The sequence below is a fragment of the Alligator sinensis genome, unplaced genomic scaffold (assembly GCF_000455745.1).
Source record: "Alligator sinensis unplaced genomic scaffold, ASM45574v1 scaffold956_1, whole genome shotgun sequence".
NCBI lineage: Eukaryota > Metazoa > Chordata > Crocodylia > Alligatoridae > Alligator > Alligator sinensis.
Window position 1 is genome coordinate 306,511 of NW_005842496.1, and position 21,705 is coordinate 328,215.

Genomic DNA, 21,705 nt, shown 5'->3' on the forward strand with positions numbered 1-21,705 from the left:
CGGGCGAGAATTAGAGGGTGCCTTGGGCCGGCCTGACACGGAGCGAGGGACCTTAAGGAGCACACGGCCCTCCGCGAGGACCCCGCCGTGACAATGACCTTTTATACACTGCTGTAAATCTGTCTCTTATCCACATTCAGATATATCTGTACTGCTTATTGTCTTTAGTAAGAGAATACATTTTTAGTTGTATGCTTTTTATTAGCGAGGAAAGAGTCTTTAAATTTTTCTTTTATACCTGCTGATTTTACTTTGTATATTTGATTTATATAGTATGTGTGTGTTTAAAGTTTGTCACATCCATATTTAGTATTTAACTTGTACTTAGGATAAGAGAACACTATTCACTTGAAATCAGATCTAAAAGCTAACTTTTACCGCATCAAGTTTTGATTACTTCTAAATTCACTGTGTAACAGGTGGCATTCATAGAACAATAGGCTTCAAACTCTCATAGTTCCTAATAAGCAAAATACCTGTGGGATTTCTTCACTTCAAATAGGAATGAGTTATACCTACATAAATTCCTGTTTAAACAGTTCCCATATAATAAACACAAGGTGAGTTGCTGTTCTGTGGAGAAATAACTCATTAATCTTAAGCACATCTGCTTTGTTGATAATGGCACGTAAGCAAATGTTGACTTCATCTGTTGCCTTTTAACTCTTAAAATAAAATATTTTTTAACCATTAATTTGTTATCTGAATGTTAGTTGCTTTAATCCATAACTTTCTAACTTTTGGTGCAATGTAGTTGCATGTGTCTTTCATAACTACAGTATTTTTAATATCAGATACTTTAATTTTCAGGATTGTAAGGAATTTACCTATAATTTTGCAGAAGAAACTAGAAAATTGGACTTTGGCGCAGTAACGCCAGGTTATGATTTCATGAAAAGACTTAGGTACCTATCTTAATGTTTTTTCTTAAGTTTTACATTTATGTTTAATTTAATAAATGAAAATAGAGAGTATGGAAAGCTTTCTGTGCCGTGGATATCTCAACATTCTTTCCTTCTCCCCTCAAATATTTATAAGCTAGTTAATAATTAACGATGAATAATGTTTATCATTTTCTTTACTTTAGGGGAGGTATAGAGTCTATTCTTCCTTCTGATGCTCATGAGAGAGCTGGGAATCGTCTCTATGTATCAATCACCAACACTAAAAATGGAGAAAATTACTTGGTTTCAAATTTTGCCTCTAGGGAGGATCTCATTAAGGTAACAAAGCTGCACAGCATATCTGTAAATGAAAATATATGACTGTCTCCAAAGCCTAGGGTGTATTTTATTAACTCTGCTAAATCCTGTTCTTACTCCCTCAAGTAATCCCATTGACTCTGCTGGAACTGCCTACATAAATAAGGCAAGCAAAATTTTGCCCTTTCTTTCTGCAAACTCTGCTAAAAAGGATTCCTTAAATGTATGTATCACCCTCAGGTTCTTTCACAATGCTTCTTTATAATTTTCTGTTTTTCAGAAGCGCGGTCTAAAACCATAAAATGCAGTAACCAGTGGTTTCAGTAGATCAAAACAGTAACCATATTTACCAGATTTGCTCACTGTTTATATGTTTTGATATTGTATTTTATCCTTTTCACAATAAGCAGTAGAGGAAGAGACTGAAGGATTGATTTAAAGGACATAAGCCTATATCCATCTAAATAACACTTGATCTGTATATTTCATTCAGATACTAAGCCTTTGCATAGTATGGTGATAGATAAGCATAATACACTTGTGTAGAAGCCTATAAAGCCCTAAACGATCCTGGTCCTATATACATAAAGGACTATGTCCTTCCTTATCTCCCATCAAATTTTTTAAGGTCAAATAAAAGCAGTGGTGTACCATCTATGCACCAGTTGTTTTTTTTTTTTAAGAAAAACATGCAGAGTGGTGTTTTTGATACTTGCTCTTCAGCTCTGGAACTTACCCCGTGAGGCCTGTCAGAGCTCCAGTTTTGATGTTTTGCAGGAGTGATGGAAAAACGTTCTGTTTGGGCAGGCCAGATTTAGTTTGGAGGCATTATTTGGAGGGTAGTTTTTTCATTATATATATTTTTTTAATACCCTTTCTGGTGTTTTTTTTACGCACGCACACATGCATGCACGCCAGTTGCCCTTCATGAATGACGGGGGGAGGGGGCGGGTGGGGATGGAGCGCTGCCACCCAGCACCCTGTGCCGCACCCTGCGCCGCCACTGCCTTCCAGGAGCTGGGGTGGGGAGGCCTGCCCCACCTTCCCTTTTGTCCCCCTCAGCCAGTACCCTGTGCTGCCGCCACCTCCAGGGAGAAGGGCCGGAGGGTGTGTGAGGCAAGCAGCGCTGGCCTGCCCCCCCCCTCTCTGTCCCCACCATCATGGCAGTGCACTGCCACCACTGCCTCCTGTCTGGAAAGCTCTTGGAGCACTCTGTTTTTTTCAGTAACCAATCAGTGCTCCAAGAGTGTTATAGGCAGACAGATAGACAGACTAAGCCCCTGTATATATGTGCGTGTATATATGTGTATATTGTAAGCCACTCTGAGCTTTTTTTGGAGTGGGCAAATGAAATACAATCAAATCGAGCTGGGGAGGGACATGTCCCTGGTATTAGCTTTTTCTCTTTTCTTGTTTCCATCTTGGATGTCCCCTTCTTTTAGACTTTGGTCATGATTCCAACTATATGCTAATCTAAAATAAATATAAATGATGGTTCTGGGGGCAGGTAGGGAAAATGTATTTTATATTTAAAGAAGTTCTGGAAAACAGTCCCCTACACTTTTGACAGATTGGTGTTTGAAAATATTCTGATTAGGTAGGGATATACGACTGAAAGAAATCTCTTGGGTCATCAGCTCTCTCTCCAGACTGTTACTATCATTCTATTCATAGACTTTTCAAGCTTGTCATCTCCCCTCTAGCCAGTTTCTTACCCACCTTTACAGTTCTTGCACTAGTGCCATCTTCTCCATTTTTAAGTACAGTAAAAGCTGTGTTATCTGGCACCTTACAAACCGGCATGCCAGTTGACATGGCAAAAGCGAAACCGGAAGTGCCCCCCCGTGGCACTTCTGGTTTTGCTGAGCCTCCATAGCCCCGGGGCAAAGCAGCCTTTCCCCAGTGTGCCTCCCTCCCTGTCCCCCAGCATACTGACGTGGCAGGAGGGGCAAAGACGCCTCAGCTAACCCTCCATTCCCCTTGGTGCTGGATAACAAAGCTTTTGCTGTAATTGTTTCTCATGTAGCAGGCAGATTGCAAGCAGTGGCACTTGTAGGGAGGGTTTCTGTCTTCCTGAACACTTGGAGTCGGTGAAAGCTTGCTTGGTGATTGACGTTCTAGAAATCGAGCTATCTATGTACATTACACAGTGTGACTGTATCAGCCCACCTTTTAGATGCCAGTTTATGAAATCTTGACTATTGTATACTGTTTATGTGGCAGTGTTTTAAAATTAGTGGGTTGTGGAAGAAGAAAGCAGTTGTGTCTTCTGTTCTCAGGGCAAAATAGATTAACAGCAGTACATGGTGAATGACACAGTTCACAATTACAGTAGACAAAAGGAACAATTATTTTTTAGGTATGTGTCCCATTGCAGATTATTGTTCTAGTCTCTAGGAAAAGTAAATGACCTCAAGACAAAGTCCTTTCCTTTGTAATGTTGACTGATTACCATACCAGGGCCCTGTTAGCAGTCTAAAGGTTTGAAATAAGCAATACTTTGGAATTATTTTCTATTAAGAAAATTTAGTGGTATTTTTATTTGCTCTTTATTTTACCCTTAAATACATAGGGATGCGTGTGTAAGTGCATTTGTGGATATGTATGTGCAACAGCCAGAATCTGCGTGTTAACTATGGCCATGTATGTTTTTCTACTGGGAGAATCACTACTGTCCCAGTAGAAAGTAGGAGTGAGCAATCATTCATTCAATTTCTCCTGCAGCAAACCTTCTTGATTTTGGAGAAAGATCTTCTGAATAAATGCTGGTATGCTTTTCTGCTTGTCTACTCTTCTTGAACTAGGAGGAGTCAAGCAACAGGGATATATTCCCTGTGGCTTTTTGAGACCTGAGTCACCCTGGCCTGGAGAAGGCATGCAGAACAGCAGCAGCTCACCTTCTTCTGGAACCAGTAGGAGTTGGGTGGCTGGGTCCCATTCCTTCCTGAGCCTGGGTCACTCCAGTCTGGACAAAGTGTAGGGACCAGGGGATAGCGTTGACTACTAGAATTCCTGTACTACTGCCACTCCCAAAAAGATTCCTAGACTTGAAAATTGCCCAGAAATTTCCAACATTAGAAATGACCCTTGTTCATACCCTAGTTTATCCAACTCCAAGTTCAAAAAGGAACTTCCTGCTGTCATTCACAGATAATTTACTATATAGAGAGAGGATCACATTGCAGTCATGTTAGATCTATCTGGGCTGGGATGGGGAAGTTGGGGATGGCCCTGCTTTGAGCAGGGGGTGGACTAGATGACCTCCTGAGGTCCCTTCCAACCCTAATATTCTATGGTTCTATGTTGCATTGTTGTTTATGTGGTCAGATTAAGTCCAAAGCATTATTTTTTTTTGCCAGATATTTTCTACATGCATAGTGCAGTATGTTGTCTAACTTTATGTAATGCATCTTTTTATAATTTGTATGTTTTAAATGTTGATTATGAGAATATAATATATCATAAGATAATGTCCATCTAAAGGTAGCACCGATTCTTAGAAGGCAAACGTTGTTCAATTGATGACATGATTCATTTGTATCATGTTCCCTCTTTGAGATGCCATTTGCAAAATTAACCGAACAGTGAAAAGTCTGCCCAATTTTCAGCAGCATGTTGAGCTAGCATGATTAATGTATTCAAATTTCTAATACTACTGGCTCACAGGGAATGATGTAGTTGGTAAAACATCTGGTTGCCCTTGATTCCCCAGCTTGAATGGCCTATTACCAATTGGCAGCCGTGTTAACTTCAGGCAGCATTTGACACAAGTTCACACTGGGGCATATTTGTGCTTCTGGAACCATAACAAAATGTTGAAATAAATATTCAGTATTGGGGTATAGTGAAATAGCTAAGAATGTTTTCATATACACTATATCAACAAACATAAATATGCTTTACAATGGTTTTCTCCAAATATATGAAATTCATATGTTGAATGATTAATATTATGACTTTGACTGTTAACAATTTTTATTTTCTTTCTAGGTCCTCTTAGCAAGCAGTTTTGTGCCAATATATGCAGGAATAAAAGCAGTGGAATATAAAGGAGAGGTAAGATTTTGATTGAGGGGGGGTTGTTTTGTTTTGTTTTTTAGTACTGCTTTATTTCATTACAAAAATCAACTTTTATTACCCAACCTTCAGATGGTCTCTGAGAAATAGTGAGAGGTGCAATGTTCTGTTGCCAAACAGGTGCTATACTTTGAAAAAAGTACTGACCTGAAATAAATCCTCTTAATGTTAATACAGTATTACATTGTTTATCTAATGATTGACTGCTAAGAATTAAAGACATAGCTTGTTGCAGAAAAATCTCCGGGACTGCCTTTAGATGCTTTTAGAGTATTTTTTTTTTTTCCCCCTAAGAGATTTTATGAAATAAATACAAATATATCATTTTGCCTAGTACTGAAATACATTCATCTTTGACAATTTAGTCAAAGAAAAAACTCAAGTTCATGTACCATACCAAAATGAGGTGATTGTGGATATTATGTATATTGTGTCTTGCATATTTTGGATATGGATACATGAACAAGTAAACTAGGCCAGAGTGTGAACTTGTAATTTATTACCTACCTTGTGGTGATACCTACCCCTACATGTATGTTCTTACTCCGCAATAAATACAAAGCAGATTACCCTGGTGAAATAGGGTAGCTGTCTTTCATTTACTGTGGTGTAAGGGCTTGTACATATACAGTTACTACAGACTATATTACGTGATGTAAACTTATGCTGTAGTTTACCTTTTGGTAACTTTTATACACATATCCTTTGATTCTTCTAAAATGATACATGATCATAAGAATATCACCCCATCCAGTGATCTGCATGAAAATAAGACAGACCATCATAAGTATTCTAATGAGGGTATGGATTCATGTTAACAATTGAACTGTTTCAAAATATCCCTGATGGGGAAACAATTCACAATTGTTGTGGGTCAGAGGTGACCAAACCTATGGTGCCCTAGCATTTCAGGTAAGAGGGTCACCTTTTTAGGTTTTGTAGTGCTGTCATTCTGACTCCAGGGGGTGGGAGTGAGTGCTTAGCGTGCCTCGAGGTGGGGAGGGTCAGTGTCCCAGGGGGTGGGCGACCTGTGGTTAGGGATGTTTTCACTTCTGTGATTTCCCTTCTCCAAAGCATGAGTTCAGTGTAAAGTTCAGTAACCTGCACTTGACAAAATTTTGCAGTATGCTGGCCTGGATTGGGGTGTCTGGAGAAGGGGACTGCTTAGACCCCATGGTTGGGGATTCCAGGGGCCATAGTTGCATAGGAGTGAGGACACCAGTTGTTGTTAGTAGGATCACTTTTATTGAAAAAGGGCAAGGGAGCTCATTGACTTTTAAAAGTGCCAACAAAATTAAGAAGGGCAAGAATGGGAAATGGCAGTAGAGTTTTGTCTGGCCACATAGCAGAGCAGCCAGTTACAGCAGTTGGTGGCAGAGGGAAGAGGGAGAGAAGCCATTCAGTGTGGGAGATCTGAAAAACCAACCAGACCCATATTATGGAATGGTTTATGTCCACACATAACGTTAACCCACTTCACAGCAAACCAGTTCAAAAGAGTACTTGATTTTCTACATGTGTGTTTGTGAGCCATTTGAGGCAGCTTTAAAACTGTTTAACAGGCTTTTGTCTGTTCATTTCAGGTTTAAGCTACATTTGAACTGATCTGTCAGGGATTTAGTGGCAACCTCTGTCTTTGCTAGGTAGAATCTAGGATGTTGATCTATTTATCTAGTACAGGTTGCATGCAGACTGTAAGGAGGACATTATTTAAAAAAAACCTAATTTATTTATTAATCTAATGTCTATATTTTTTGGTGATTGGCAATGAGTTGAAAGGTCAGGTAATTTCAGGTCAGAGTTTATCTGGTCCGACTCAGATGTTTGTTCAAAAAGGGCAAAGAGCCCATTCCACTAGATGAAGGCAATCACTGGCTTCCTTATGCTTTCTATTATTGCCTAAAATGCATGTGGCTGTTGCTTCGCAGTCAATTCACGTTTTTATTGAGCTTTATTCTCTCAATTTAGATGCTAAATCAGTGGATGGTTCAAAGCAAGGAGAGCTTTCGTTGCTTAGAAATACTCAGTCGTTCTCCTGGAGCTTGTTACTGATTTCCTAAAGTAGAGATCTGGCAATGCAAATTCTGTTAGAATGTATTAGTTCTGCATATCTGTGCTGATCTCTCACTATGTTTAAAAGGTGGAGAGTTATGAAGAAATTTTACTTGTTGATGATTATTCTGTCACTTAACGAGTTGCATGCCTATGTTCATAAGTATGGCCCTGCAAAGGCAATAAATTTAAAACTGCACTTACTGATAAATGAAGATTCCATTAAGCCTAGCTGCCGTGCTTTATATCCTTTCTTTGAGTATCTGGCTTAGTTTTCATTGCACACTATTTCAGACTTCCCCTATTTTAGCATTGTAACTTTTAGCTACTTATAATTCAGAAGTTGTTACAGCTTCAATAAGCATAACTAGCTATAAGGATAGGGTCTAATGGCACTGAATGTAACTGAAGCATGGGCTAACCTACTTTAGTCTATGGAACTAATGACTTCTAATTCAGCCCCTTCTAAAAGCTGCATATGTAGTTTAACAGATGAGGTGAGATCAGTTTTAAGCCAATGCAAGAACATCTTGGAGAAGCAGCTGCAGAACAGACTGCCTCTTCTATGATCTCCAAAAATAAGCTCTTATTTTTTAAATACCTTTGCAATTGAGAAAACCTAAAAAGAATATTAGAAAACTTCCTGGCCAGCTAGTTTCATAGTTGGTAGGGTTGGCAGGGACCTAAGCAGATCATCAAGTCTGACCCCCTGCCATGGGCAGGAAAGGATGCTGGGGTCAAATGACCCTGGCTAGGTGTCTATCTAGCCTCCTTTTGAAGACCCCCAGGGTAGGGGCAAGCACCACTTCCCTTGGAAGTTGGTTCCAGATCCTAGCCACCCTGACTGTGAAGTAGTGCCTCCTGATATCTAGCCTGAATCTACTCACAGCCAACTTACGGCCATTGTTCCATGTTACCCCCGGTAGTGCTTGGGGGAACAAGGACTCTCCCATTGCCTGCTGGTCCCCCAAGTTTATAGGTGGCCACCAGATCCCCTCTCAGCCTTCTTTTGTGGAGGCTGAACAGGTTCAGGTCCCTTAGCCTCTCCTCATAGGGCCTGCCCTGCTGCCCCCTGATCATGCGGGGGGCCATCCTCTGGACCCTCTCGATGCTATCCACATCCCTCCTGAAGTGTGGCGCCCAGAACTGAACGCAGTACTCCAACTGCGGCCTGACCAATGTTGCGTAGAGGGGGAGGATCCTCCATGATGATGGCCCCTCCCTTCCATTGGGTGCACACCTCCTTTTTGGCTTTGAGGTGTTCGTGGATGTTTTTGGTAAACCATGGGGACTTTTGAGCACTCTTGCCCCCCTTGATCTGTGTGAGGATTGTCACCTTTTGGGCTTGGAGGATCGTCTTCTTAAGGCAAAACGCCTCTTCTTGGACTCCCAACTCCCCTCCCCTCCGGGACTTCAGTGCCTCCCTGACTAGTTTCCTTACCTCATTGAAATTGGCCCTCCTGAAGTCCAGGGATGCTGCCTTGCTGCAGGCCTTTGACACCCTGCACTGGATGGTGAATTCTAGTAGGTGATGATCACTATCGCCCACGTGGTCGAGCACCCGCAGTCCCCTCACCAGGTCGTTGCCTGTGGCCAGGACCAGGTCCAGGTCCAAGTCCAACAAGGCATTTCCTCCTCCATGCACCTCTTGGGTTAGATGGAGGTCCTGTAACTTGGCTAGGAACCTGTGTGAGCGGGCAGACCTGGCTGACTGCCCCTAGCAGATGTCTGGGTAGTTTAGGTCATCCATGATGACCACGTCCCTTGACTTAATTGCCTCCGCAAGCTGACCTGAGAATTCCCAGTCCACCTCTTCTCCCTGGTTAGGTGGCCTGTAGTAGACCCCCACCGTTAGGTCTCTTCATGGGGACTAAAAAGATGAGAACAGGCTAAAATCGAATTAGAGAAGTCTGAGGGAGTCGTGGAATCGTAATTTTCCGACCCTAGAAACTATGAAACTATAATTTTACTGCATGGGCAGGCAAGGATGTACAGAACAGCAGGTACCCCACAGAAATGGTCTTGGCATGTGCTTTTGTCCTGCATTTGCAATGGGATAAAATCATGCACTTCAGCAGTTACTGCTGAGTTCCTGAGTACAAGAGTAACATTAGCAATATCTTGGGAGCTGAGTACGTAGGAAGACCAGGTAACAGAATTGGTTGCATTCAGAGACATTCAGAAGGAATTAATATATTTCACGATGTATAGGTTAACATGGTGTATAGGTCAACTTCAGTTTCCAAGTTAGAACAGTTAGGATTTTCATAGGCATGGTGTATAAGTCGGGGCTGGGCTCAGTGCTTGTCTGGCGCAGCCCTATCTCTTGTGAGCAGCCCTGCCTGGGCTGTGCCAGCCAAGCGCCAAGCCTGGCCCTGTCTGCTGCGAGCAGTGCTGCTGAGTGCTGAGCCCAGCCCTGTCCCCTGTGAGTGGTGTCAGGCTCCACGACCGGCAGCAGCGCTCACAGCAGAGAGGGCCAGGTTTCACAGTTGGCTGGCGCGGCCCAATCCCCTGTGAGCCCAGCGGCACTCTCGTGGGATGGGGCCTCAACAGCCAAGCCCAGCCCTGGCCTCTACAAACAGTGCACCCCCAGCCCCACCCCTGTTCCTTGCGAGCGGTGCTGGACTCAGCGCTTGGCTGGTGCGGCCCCATCCCCTAAGAGCAGCGCTGCCTGAGCTGCACCAGCCGAGCGCTGAGCCTAATGCCATTCGCAGGGGATGGTCGTATGCTGTATAAGTTGAGGTTGCATTTTCAGAGGCCAAAATTGGGCTTCAAAACCTGACTTATACACTATGAAGTATGTTATCCCTATGTTGGGAAGAAAGGCTGTCATACATTGGGAAGAAGGTTCCGGTGAAGGTGTAGCAAAACCCCTAGGTTTTTCTTTTTCTTTTTTTTTTTTTTTTTAACTTAAATTCATTTCCTCCCCTTCCTGAACCATTTCTGACTTTCTCTCTGCCCTCTGGATCCGTTTACAGTTGACCCCCAATTTACACGAGTATTGCGTTCTGGGGGAATTTTGTGTAAGTCGACTTTGCATAAGTCAGGATGACTTTCCCCATAGGAAATAATAGAATAGTGAGGGGTCACGTACCCTATACCTACCTTAGTCATAGCTTTTTTTTCCCCTTTTCTCAGCAGAATCACCCTTTGGAGGCACGTCTAGCATCTCACCTATGCATCTTGAGATACCGCTGCCACAATGGCGGCACAGCTCCACTTGATTCCGCCTGCAAATCTAGTGAGGCATTTGCGTATATATGCAAATCTCGTGAGCGTTTGTGTATATACGCTAATGACGTGCACCTTGGGGGGCATTTTGCAGTCCGGACCCTAATAAAAAATCGCGAAAACACGAGACATGCGTAAACTTCTTTTATATTGTAAATAGTTTTCTGTTATGTTTGTATTGATTTTTATTGTTTTATGTTGAATTTATATGATTTAAGCCTGTGTCCATAAAGTAATGTCAAGTTTCCATTTTGTAATGTCAAGCCTCCATCTTGTGTCCCCTGCCCTATACAGCAGAGCATACCGTATTGTAAGGTATGTGCTGATTGTGACTCATGTCTAGCCAGTCTCATGTAAATTGATTCCTGAATGAATGAAGGTGTTTGAGGCATAATGATAGCAGGCCTCTACCGAATGACCAGTAACGACCAGACCATCAACTCAACGATCTGCCCATTGCTTTGCATTGACTCACTCAGGAACAGAGACAAAACTCAGCATTTGAAAGATAAAGAACCTACAGGAACCCAACTTTGGAAGACAAAAGACCCTACAGAAACCAGCAACCCCACCATTGTATTCCACCAGACAATTAGGACACCTGGGTCTGCATGTATGCATCTGAGCAGGACTGGCCCTTGCCTGGGCATGTCCTTCCCATAGGAGACACAAGGTGACCACCCCTATAAAAGGGGTGGTAGAGTGTGACCTCCTTGGGACACCCTCTCCATCTGGACCAGCACTGTGCCATGCCACCTATCCACCCAGAGGCCCTGATGGTGACACCTCCCACCCCCAGACAACACCTTGCTAGAGAAGACCCCAGCTGACCATCAAGGATCAACTCTCAGCCTGGGATAGGTAGCTATCACCCACCTTCTTCCCCCAGGACCTGAACTCCGTCTCTATATACCTGGACCTCAGATCCTTCCATTAAGCCTTTCCTCTTCTGCTACCATTGTGGGGGGGTGTGTGTGTGAGTGTGTGCGTGTGTGGGAACCAGTACCTTCGTGGGGCTGTGTAGTGTGTTGCCTGTTTAGTAAAACTGTTATTTTGGAACCCTGTGTTGAGTTTTTGTCTTACTGACCTCCTGGCCCTGCTCCAATCTCTGCTCTCTGCGCCTCTAACCTTCATTCTGTCTCTCTCTCTCCGCCACCTCTAAAATCCTGGCTCTGCTCTCCTCCAAACCCCAATTTCACCACCCCTCATTTCTGCCCTACTGCCCCTTTACTTCTTGCTCCACTGCTCCTCCTCGCTGCCACCCAGGTTTCCTCCCCTGACTCCACGGCCCTCTTTGCTGTCTCTAGCCCTGGCATTTTCCCTCGCTTCCACCCCAGCACCAGTAACCCTGGGGCACCGAGTGACCCTAAGTAACCCCACGGCACCTTGACCTCAAGTAACCCTGAGCACCAAGTTACCCCAAATGTCCCCTGGTGTTAACACACAGCTACAGAAGTGTGTGTTTGTGTATGTGTGAACTCATAGTCGTGTATGTGTAGTTTGTATGTGTGTATATAATTTTGTATCATGCCCTCCTATCTAACAGTGCAATATTGACATCCCAAGTGTTGATCTGGCACATGTCAAGTCAAAAAAGGAGGAGCTGTTCCACCAAAGGATGGAGTTTAAGTAGCTCCAGGGAAGCTGTTGAAGAGCAACTACTCTTTCATTGCAAGGATCTTGAAAACAGTGACCTCTTAATTCAAGGACTGACTTGGTTTATTCCCCTTGTCACATTAAATTATTTCCAGACAGAATAGACACTTCTGTGACTGAACTCCTATAGTGCTCTCATCTTCACTTGTTATGTGGATGAAAATTTGTACTGTTTTGCACTTGAATAATGGGTACTTACAACAGCACAAATGCTAAAAGTTCAGTTCTCTTATAAGAGCTTATCCCTCTTGCTTTTGTTCATAGAAATAAGGGATGAGAGGCTTGCAGACTTCAGCTGCTGGTGCAGCAAAATGATAGGGGAAGTGTCAGTTGAGTGGGAGCCTGGGGCTGCGACTTACCCCTTGTGGGTCACATGTGACTTGTGGGCCGCCAGTTGGAAAGCCCTGTTTATAGATGATATTAAAATAGTTTTTTTTAATAACTGTAGTTTCTCTAAAAGAACAGAACCAATCTGGGTAATGATAAATAATGGTAAAAGACTTAAAAGTCCTTGAATTCCCACAGCAATTGCCTGTAGAATCAACTATTAGCTTTGCAGTAACTCAGAACACTCATTAATGTAATGAAACTACCATAAACAGGTTTAGAAAATTAATGTGTTTTAATATAGTAAAATTAAATGTTATGTTTGGTTTCTTTTATGTTTATGAAGACCTCATACATAATCACCTTTCAGCATTCCCATCGCTTGAGATATTATATGTTTCAAAATCAAAATTGCACAATAGTCTCTGCCACATGATGCGCTTAAGATGTGATTAACCAGTTAATCACGTCTTAAGCTGTTAGCCGGCCACACATTAATGAAGTAAATGGCATGATAAAATTAGGAACAAGCCACTTAATATGTGTAATAACTTTGTCGTTGGTTCCTATCATGCCATTAATTGAATGTGTGGCCAGAATGGGGCTTTCAGCCACGGGCTGTGCTCCCATGTCTGGGAGCCCTGTATGCTTCTACACATAGAAGCCTGGATCAGCTGATTGGGTTTCCAGTAGCAGAAGCTTATGGTGAGTCCCCACAGCCTGGAGCCTGGATCAGCTGATTGTGATCTCAGCCATGAGAACTTCCTACTTGCTGGTGCAGGTGGAACCTGGGGTCAAGATTCCAGGCTCATCCTGCATTAGCAATAAGGTGTATGGCGTGACGGGAAGCACCATTATGGGGATTGTACACTGGATCCCATTACACCATCACTTGCATGTCTGCCAGGGGCCAGTGTGTGCACTTCTGTGCCTGGAGCTATTATCAAGTTGTCTTGGTATCAGCCAAGGAAATAAAACATAGAGTTCTTGATTCAGACTGCACTCTTAATATATAAAATCTAATTTGTGTTCTTTTATTTTTGAGAATCCTGAAAGTACATCTCAACTGATATACTTACAAACGTTGAACAGACTGAAAAATAATTATTACAGAGCACACAGTAATCATTTTTAGATACTTAAGTGGTGTGTATTTTACACGCTTTTTATAGTAGGCTCCTGGTCTTATTTAAGGGAGGAACTTTTAATCTAGGGAGTCGCATTGTACAGTGTTTTTATTAGATGGCTTCATGCAGCACTCTGATCTTGGCATAGCTGCCGTCACCCTAATCTACCATCTTACCCTTCCGTTGGTGATCCAGAGGTACTTGTATGAGTAATGAGGGGATTATCTACCTGGATTCAATTCTTGTACCCCATGTATGAAGACTGGATTCACTCTGAAGAACAGTTATGCTTTATATCTCAGTTGAATAGCTGTTGTGTCCACATCAACATTCATTGTACCCTTCAGGCTTCATAAAGATTAAAGGGGTGGGATAGCTGCCACTGCCACTCATTGCAAGATAGAACACCAACAGCATGAGAACTTTGTTTAAATAAAAGTACAACATAAAAGCCCCAAGATATGTATGAATAGGTAGAAATTCCAACTTTGGGAACTAACTAGATTTCAAGTACTATTGGGTTTTTTATGTCCATATTCTCATTATACAGTACTAACAAGAAGTGTAAATATAGTGATGTTGTTGTTGTTGTTGTTTCTTTCTTAAGTTAACCTGTTGAACGGTTGAGTTATATTCACAGAATTGTACAGTAATAGTATTCCAAGTTCTGTATTTTCTGTGAAGAACTTTGGTATATCTATAACTTGGAGGGTTTCGTCTTACCGATGATGGTGACTTGGCCATTTCATCTAGTAATTGGGGGGAGGGAAAGTTGCATTATTTCAATGTTTAAGACACTGTTTAGGTAACAAGTATATATGAAACTAATTAGTGAAGTAAGTCACTCAATGAGCAATGAGTTCTGTTCACTATCCAGTCATTAGCATTTTGGATTGACTAGTATTAAAAAGCAAACTGGGCACATCTACATATGTGCATTTACTGCGCAGTAATCAAAATTACTGTGCAGTAGGGGCATGCATTTCCCCATGCACACCCATACTGTGCAGCAAATATGGCAACTTACACCAACTTGAGCGTAAATTTGATACCTACATCATACAGGTATCAAATTTATGCCAGATTAGTTACTGTGCAGTAAAACACCTATAGATGCCTTACTGCACAGTAACAGTGTGTGTATGGACTGACTTAAAACTGAACTTCAGTCCCAAGTCAGTCCACACACAGTGTTAATGCATTTTAACACCTGCATGTCTAGATGCCAACCTATTCCTGCTTACTGCACAGTGAATTTAAGCTGGTGTAAATGCACGTGTAGACACACCCACTGTATTTTGTAGTGTTTTGAAAAGGAAGTACAGCAGTCTTTAAATCATTTTTAGGTGTGAAAGGGCAAAGGAGAAGGGTTCTGTTTTCAATCTGTAACTTAAAGATGACTTTGTTTTCCAACAGAAATGGATTGATGGTGGTCTTACCAATGGCCTCCCTATCCTGCCTGTGGGAAGGACAGTGACTATTTCTCCTTTCAGTGGTCGATTAGATATCTGTCCACAAGATAAAGGCCGTGTAGCTCTCTATGTTAAAGTTGCAAAACAAGATCTAATGGTGAGTCATTTGTTTTTGTTTTAAAATAGATTTAGTAATGGAAGAAATGTTTGAAAACTTTAAATTAATTATTTTAAGTTTTGCAGATTAGTTTATTTATTAGAGTAGATATCCCAGTCAATTTTACCATTTAGGTGAGGGCTAAGAACCTTCCTTTCTTTGTAATGATCCTTTCTGACCTTAAACACTGAATTGTCTAGGCAGACCTTAGACATATACATTACAGAACAATTAATTCAAATACCTCTGTACTGAATCTAATAACTTCAGTTTGACTAAAGGACTATTTTGTCTTTAGCTAAATTATCTTCTAGACAGTAGAACTCTTGATGTTTCATACTACAGGCATTTTCTTCAGCCCTCAGGTCCATTTCTGTTTTTCCTGTACATTGTCCAGGTTTTTCTTAAAACATGGATGCCAGAGCTGGCTGCACTTTTTGCAGCATCAAACTTAATAATACAGAAAGAAAATCACCTCTTTACTTATTCCTGTGTTTGTCAAAGAATGAAGAACATTTTTCCATTTTCTTTATAGTAGCCTTTCAAATATCTGAAAGTTGCTATGTGCTTTCCCTCTTCATCCCTTCCAAAATAAATATACCTTGTTCCTTCATCCTTTTTTCATGTGACTGGCATTTCAACGTCTTTATCATCTCTGTCTGACTCTGCACTGTCTCCAGTTTCTCTACACAATCCTTAAAATCTAGTTCCCCCAAACTGAACATGGTCCTCCACCTGAGGCTTACTAGCACTGAATAGTGGTACTATTTTCTAAGTCTTGCACATAATGCTTCTATTAATGCAATCCAAATGCAACACACAATATATTTGTTTCTTTTTACAACAGCTTAATGTTGTTGATTCATATTTGGTTTGTGATTTGCCATAATCTCAGTCAGTCTCAAAAGTGCTGTTGCCAAGCTTGTTACTCCCAATCTCAAAAATTTTGTTTTTTCCGTCCTTACCCATAGCCTTACAGTTGTTTTTGTTGAATTTCATTTTGTCAGCTATATAGTTTTCAGATTTATCAAGATCCCTTTGAATTTTAATTCTGTCCTACAAACTGTTTGCATCCACTTCCAGATTTGACTATATGACTGTATCCAAGTCATTAATAAATGTTAAGCACCACTGGACTGAAGACAGACTCTTGTGGAGCCCTACTTGAGATCTCCAGCCAGTGTGACATCAACTTTTTTTTTAATATTTCCGCCTTACTTATGATTATTTAATCCATTATACGTTGGTTAATATATATAACCTAACAGTAGTTCTGTCTATCCCACATATCTCCATTTGCAATATGGAGTTTAAGTACGTAACGCCTAAACTAAGTCCACATTTACCCACTGCTTTCTCCTCATCCATCAAACTTGTCAGAAAGGTAGGGCAGATTGGCACCAGTTAGACACTAACTGATTTGAGAGGCCTAAGTCTTTGTAGGAAACGGGCTGCTTCACCAGGTAACATTTGACAAAGTAGTCTGTTGCCTACAGAAGCTTATTCTCTAAATGATTAGTCTCTAAGGCCAGGTACAGAAACCTGTCTATACCTCTAACAGAAAAGAAGTTTGGTGCACATAGATGAGTTCCACCATTTTTAAATCAGTCTAAGATTTGATCTTCTCTGCCCCACCAAAGGGTGAATGTGTGTTCTGATCGCAACTGTGTTGCTTACAGAAAACCGCATAACTTGGATCAATTCTGCCTCGGGCTTGCTGAATGTCTGTATCTAGCCCAAGGTGCCACCTAGCCTTGCCTTCTTCCTGGCTTCAAACTAACATAGCTAACCACCTCTCCCTGTCAAAGGAGATTAAGTGGGATTAGTATAATTTGTTCCTAACAAATCTATATTGTCTGTCTAATGACTTTTTTTCTGTTCACGTCATCTTCCAGATATTTATAAACTGATTATGTTTAATTGCATTATTAACTTTCTAGGAATTGAAGTCATGCTGACTAGTCTAATTCCCTTGGGTCATCCTTTTTTCTGTTTTTGAAGAAGGTTGCTGTCATCCCACTAGGGGACGATTGCAAGTATTCTTGCCAGTGGCTCCAAGATCTCTTTAGCTGTTTCTGCCAGTACACTTAAACTAAGTTCCAGTAGGCTTTGCTGACTGAAACTTGTTCAGATTTGTCAGACGTTCTCTAAGGACCTTGTTTCATGTTGCGCTTTGAGCTGCTTAAATGTTTATTGGTGTGAGTTATAGCTCAAGTTTGGAGCAATCGCACCTTAATGCTAAAAGCCTCTTAACTGTCCCTGACCTGTAGAGCTCTGACTTGCCACTAGAGGGCACATGAGTAGGAGCCTGACTAGGACCTATAGCTGCAAGTTACCACTAGAGAGCTGGTGAGCCAGGACAGGCTTTTATCTCTGCTCAAGTTGGGGTGTGTCAGAGAGATGGGCTGAAGGGCAAGAACATGAAGCTGTAAGGTAGAAAGTTAATGGGATGGGGGTGGGTAATGAAATGGGAGGTTGAAGGAAAATGAGGTTGGGGGATGATTGGTGAAATGAAGGAAGTTGGCCACTGAAGGATAAAATAAAACGAAATTAAAAATTCGAAGAGATATACAGGCAGCCCCTGTTTAACTCTGTTTCACTTGGTGCTATTTAGCTATAATGCTCATTTTAAATTGATACCTGATTTCACTTAGCGCTCAGCGAGTTTCATTATAATGAAAATTATAATGAATATAATATAATTACTAAAAAAAATTATCAGTCACCATCTTGGGTCATTAAAAACACTTGCAGTCCCCATCATGGGTCATCAAATACTTTTGGTTTTGCTTAACGCTCATTTTTGCTTAATGCTCGTTTTTTCAGGAACCAATTAAGAGCACTAAGCAAGGGTTGCAAGGAAAGGGAAAGTAAATTAAAGAAGGTCTCATGGTTTAATAAATTGGGACTTGGGTTTGAGGTGTGGGCATGCTGTGTGCTGTGAGCAGTGAGGGAAGGTTCTTCAGGGAGAGGTACTGTCCCTGCACTAGGAAGGAAGCCCCAGCCGACAGTGATGCAGTCTGGCCACTACCTCTTTTTTTTTTTTTTTTCTTTTTCCCCCCCACTCTGTGCCTCGCTCCCAGACCTGTCCACACCCTGCAGTCTGGCTAGCAGGTATGTGCTCTGCAGGCTGTTTGCATGGAGTTGCACTCCTGGTCATGGGAAAGTCATGCTCCTGGGGGCTGGAGGGAAAGTTGACTTGGTGCCAGAACACACCTTCCCCCCTGACCCTCCAGGGCAATAGAGTTCAAGGGGTGGAAGGTTTGTCCACACAAAACAGAAGAGTGGGGAAGGGGATGGGACACTTCATCCTGGGATGCTGGATAACAACTCGGGCGGCTCATCTGTGGGCAGTGGCCATGCATTAACAGAACACTAGCTGAGTAGCGCCAACCAGGAATAAACCTGTCCTGGACTGGTGTAGCTTTAAGCTGTCTAAAGTGTGCTTAAAACTAATATCATTTGTGCATGTGTGGATACTTCAGGGGTTAAGAGCTGCCTAATATTAATGTGTAACAAGACTCTAACATGTTCTTTACTGATGATTATTATCTTTAATCTGTGTCAAATAGCATGATGACAAGCTTCCAGCATTATGCCAGCCCTCTTTTGTCTTTTTTTCTCTTTCTTTTGTCTACCTCTGGATCTTGCCTAATTTAGCCCTTTTGAAATCTAATATACTTGTTTTGCTGTTCTCATGACTTCCTTTTCCTACATTAATGATTCTCTCATATCATGACCACTTCTTCTGAAGCTTCCAACCACCTCCATGTTCCAAACTAGTTTACCCCTGTTGGGTAGAAACAGATGCAAAATAAATGACCTAGTTGTTTCCCAAACTTCCTGAAATAAAATTATCTGCTGAGAATGTTAAGAACTTTGGGTATTTTGTTTTTCTACATTTTTTTTTTTTTCTTGCAACAGAAATTGGAGAAATTTTAAATAGTCCATTATTACTAATAATTACCATTATTACTAAAAAAAAGTATCAGTTGAAGAATATCTTGTCCCCCTTTTCTTCCTGATTTGGTGAATTTATAGTAGACCCCCAGCACTTTTTCCCACTTTACCTTTGCCAAGGTAGGTTAAACACATCTTACACTCGCTTTTCTTGGACTTTGGGACAAGTGTATATACATGACATACAGAAGAGCACTTTCTATTCTTTTACAATACCAATATTTATAAACAAGCTGCATCCCCTCAATGTGGGCATTCCAGTTACATTATCCCTTGAATCGTAATTGCACAATTATAGGTAAGTTTTTACCATCCTCATTTGTACTTGGTTTAAAGCCCTCAAAAAATTAGCCATTGCCCAAGGCTGCTCTTCCCAATCTTTGTTATAAGTACAATAATTATCTTTTCTGAAGAATTAGCCTGTTATTGAAGAAGCTAAAGCTATCATAACCATAAATGAAGACATGGAGAGCATACTTATAAGGGTTCCTGGTTTTCTCTGATTTAAAAAAAAAATCCCCAATTTTGGGGTTAAAAAAAGGAACCCAAAATCCACACTTTTCCATAATTAAAATGAAACACCACTAATACATAAACCTGTATTTTTAAGCTGAAAATTGTGGATTTTTTTATTTGGAGAAAACCAGGATCCCTGCTTATATCTACACTTACACCTTAATAATCACAAATGTATCTTGAATAGTCCTCAGATTGTTGGAAACATCATTTTCTTATGCTTAAATAAATAGAGAACAAGAAAATCAAATAGTTTTAGATGTGGACAAATTCAAATGTGAAATATCTCTCTCTTCTAGTTGTCCGTAGCTAACTTGATAAGACTTAATCAAGCTCTGTTCCCACCAAGTCAGAAGAAAATGGAATCATTGTTCCAAAATGGATTTGATGATGCTGTACACTTCCTATTAAAGGAAAACTGGTTTGAATAGGTTGTGCATACAAAATTAACAGTTAGATGGTCTTCAAAGCTAAGCTTCATATTTCATGCAGGATCTGCGGAGTAGCTGTTATAATTGCTGTTTATCAAGTGCTAGATAAGTGGCACCCATTGGCATCAACAGTGGGGGGCCTTTATCTGGAATTTGTATGTGTGACCAAGTGGACATTGTTCTCATGGTGAATTAAGCTGCTGTTTGTGAAGGTGTTATACTAAAATATATTAAATTTGTTATAGCTGGTCAGAATGTGTAGCATGTATAACTATTGAACTTATTGGGTGATATTCTAGGAAGGTCTTGAAAATGTTTCTAATGTTAATCATTTAAGAAACTTATTCAGGTTTCTTATTCCTAAAAATATGCATTGTTCCTAGTTTTCTTAAGTTTTTAATAGTCATTTTGAATCCTGTTTTTGTGCACATTACATTGACTGGCTACAGTACTGCTATTTATTTTGACTCCAAAATCAGTTTTCTACAGTATATTATCAAGTATGGAGTCTAATTAAAGAGACTGTAGGGAGGAAAACCCAATTTAATTGCATTTATTATAATTTGTCATTAGCGTTTATTGGCTATTAAATCAGTTCTTTGTCTCTCTAAGTTCTGTAATGTCCATCTGCTTCAGAATTTTAAAAATGTAATACTTCTGTAAATGTAATTCAGGCACAACCTTTTAAAATATATTTTCATGCAGTTTTTCTTTGTGTACTAAATTTTAATAAACGAATGTATTTTTGGAACCGTGTTGAGTGTTTCCTTGTAAATCTTCACAATTCTCTGGTACATCAATGACTGACTTGGGGCAAACGATCAATTTTGTTTGAAAAAAACGGTATGGAAATGCATGCTTTTTGTCTTTACTTTGTGTACCATTAAAGTTAATAGAACATTTTTCCATTTAACTGAATGTGAGCAGAATCAAGGCCCAGGCATGTAATACATAAAGGGATCCCTGGTAATATAGTGTTAAGTTATTTGCAAAAACTGAAGCAGTATTTTGGGGGCCTGGTTGAAATGTTGTCATCAACATCAGTACTATAAGATTTCTCTTTATAATTCAAGTTGTGGTTTTACTAAGATCTATTACAGTAGCTCTGAGTTGGATTCAAATCCTTTCATGTGATTAGATCATTTTAATCTGCAGCCATAGATAAATAATTCAGTCTTGTATATGAATACTTTGCTGTATTGGTCCAGTGTGTCTTCATTGACTTAGACTAGCAATCAGCAGTGTTTTCTAGTGGCTGCCAAATTGATCCCATTTGTGTCTGACCCAGGCCAGCACTAGGCTCTGGTTGTTGCCACTTGGCCCCACCACCCAACTCCACTACAGCATGAGCAAAGTGTCCAGCTGCAGAGCGGGCAAAGGCCCCAACTTCACAGGACCTCCAGTAGCTCTGTGGGTCTTAGGTTGTTAACACCTGACTTAGATGATTTATATGAGACCCCTGTTTTCTAAGTGTTTTTTAATAAAGAAGTTAAAATGTGTGTTCTGTGCATTTGCTTTTTGAGTGATGGCAGGATCTGTCGTAGAATTCAAAGGAAA

General features: G+C 40.8%; 1 protein-coding gene across 9 annotated transcripts in view; it reads left to right on the plus strand.

Annotated features, from left to right (window-relative positions):
- PNPLA4 (patatin like phospholipase domain containing 4) overlaps positions 1 to 20,880 on the plus strand; it is a 41,085-nt gene extending 20,205 nt beyond the window's left edge. For 6 of the 9 annotated variants that reach the window (XM_025212964.1, XM_025212966.1, XM_025212963.1 and 3 more), the window contains 5 exons: positions 811 to 905; positions 1,088 to 1,223; positions 5,193 to 5,258; positions 15,089 to 15,241; positions 20,017 to 20,880. In XM_025212964.1, coding sequence (XP_025068749.1) covers positions 811 to 905; positions 1,088 to 1,223; positions 5,193 to 5,258; positions 15,089 to 15,241; positions 20,017 to 20,148 — 582 coding nt within the window. In that variant the 3' untranslated portion in view covers positions 20,149 to 20,880. Of the gene's footprint in view, positions 1 to 514; positions 561 to 810; positions 906 to 1,087; positions 1,224 to 5,192; positions 5,259 to 10,469; positions 11,589 to 15,088; positions 15,242 to 20,016 lie in introns of those variants that run through there. The other 3 variants (XM_006031318.3, XM_025212968.1, XM_025212969.1) reach the window with 3 other exon arrangements.
- The last annotated feature ends 825 nt before the right edge of the window (positions 20,881 to 21,705 follow it).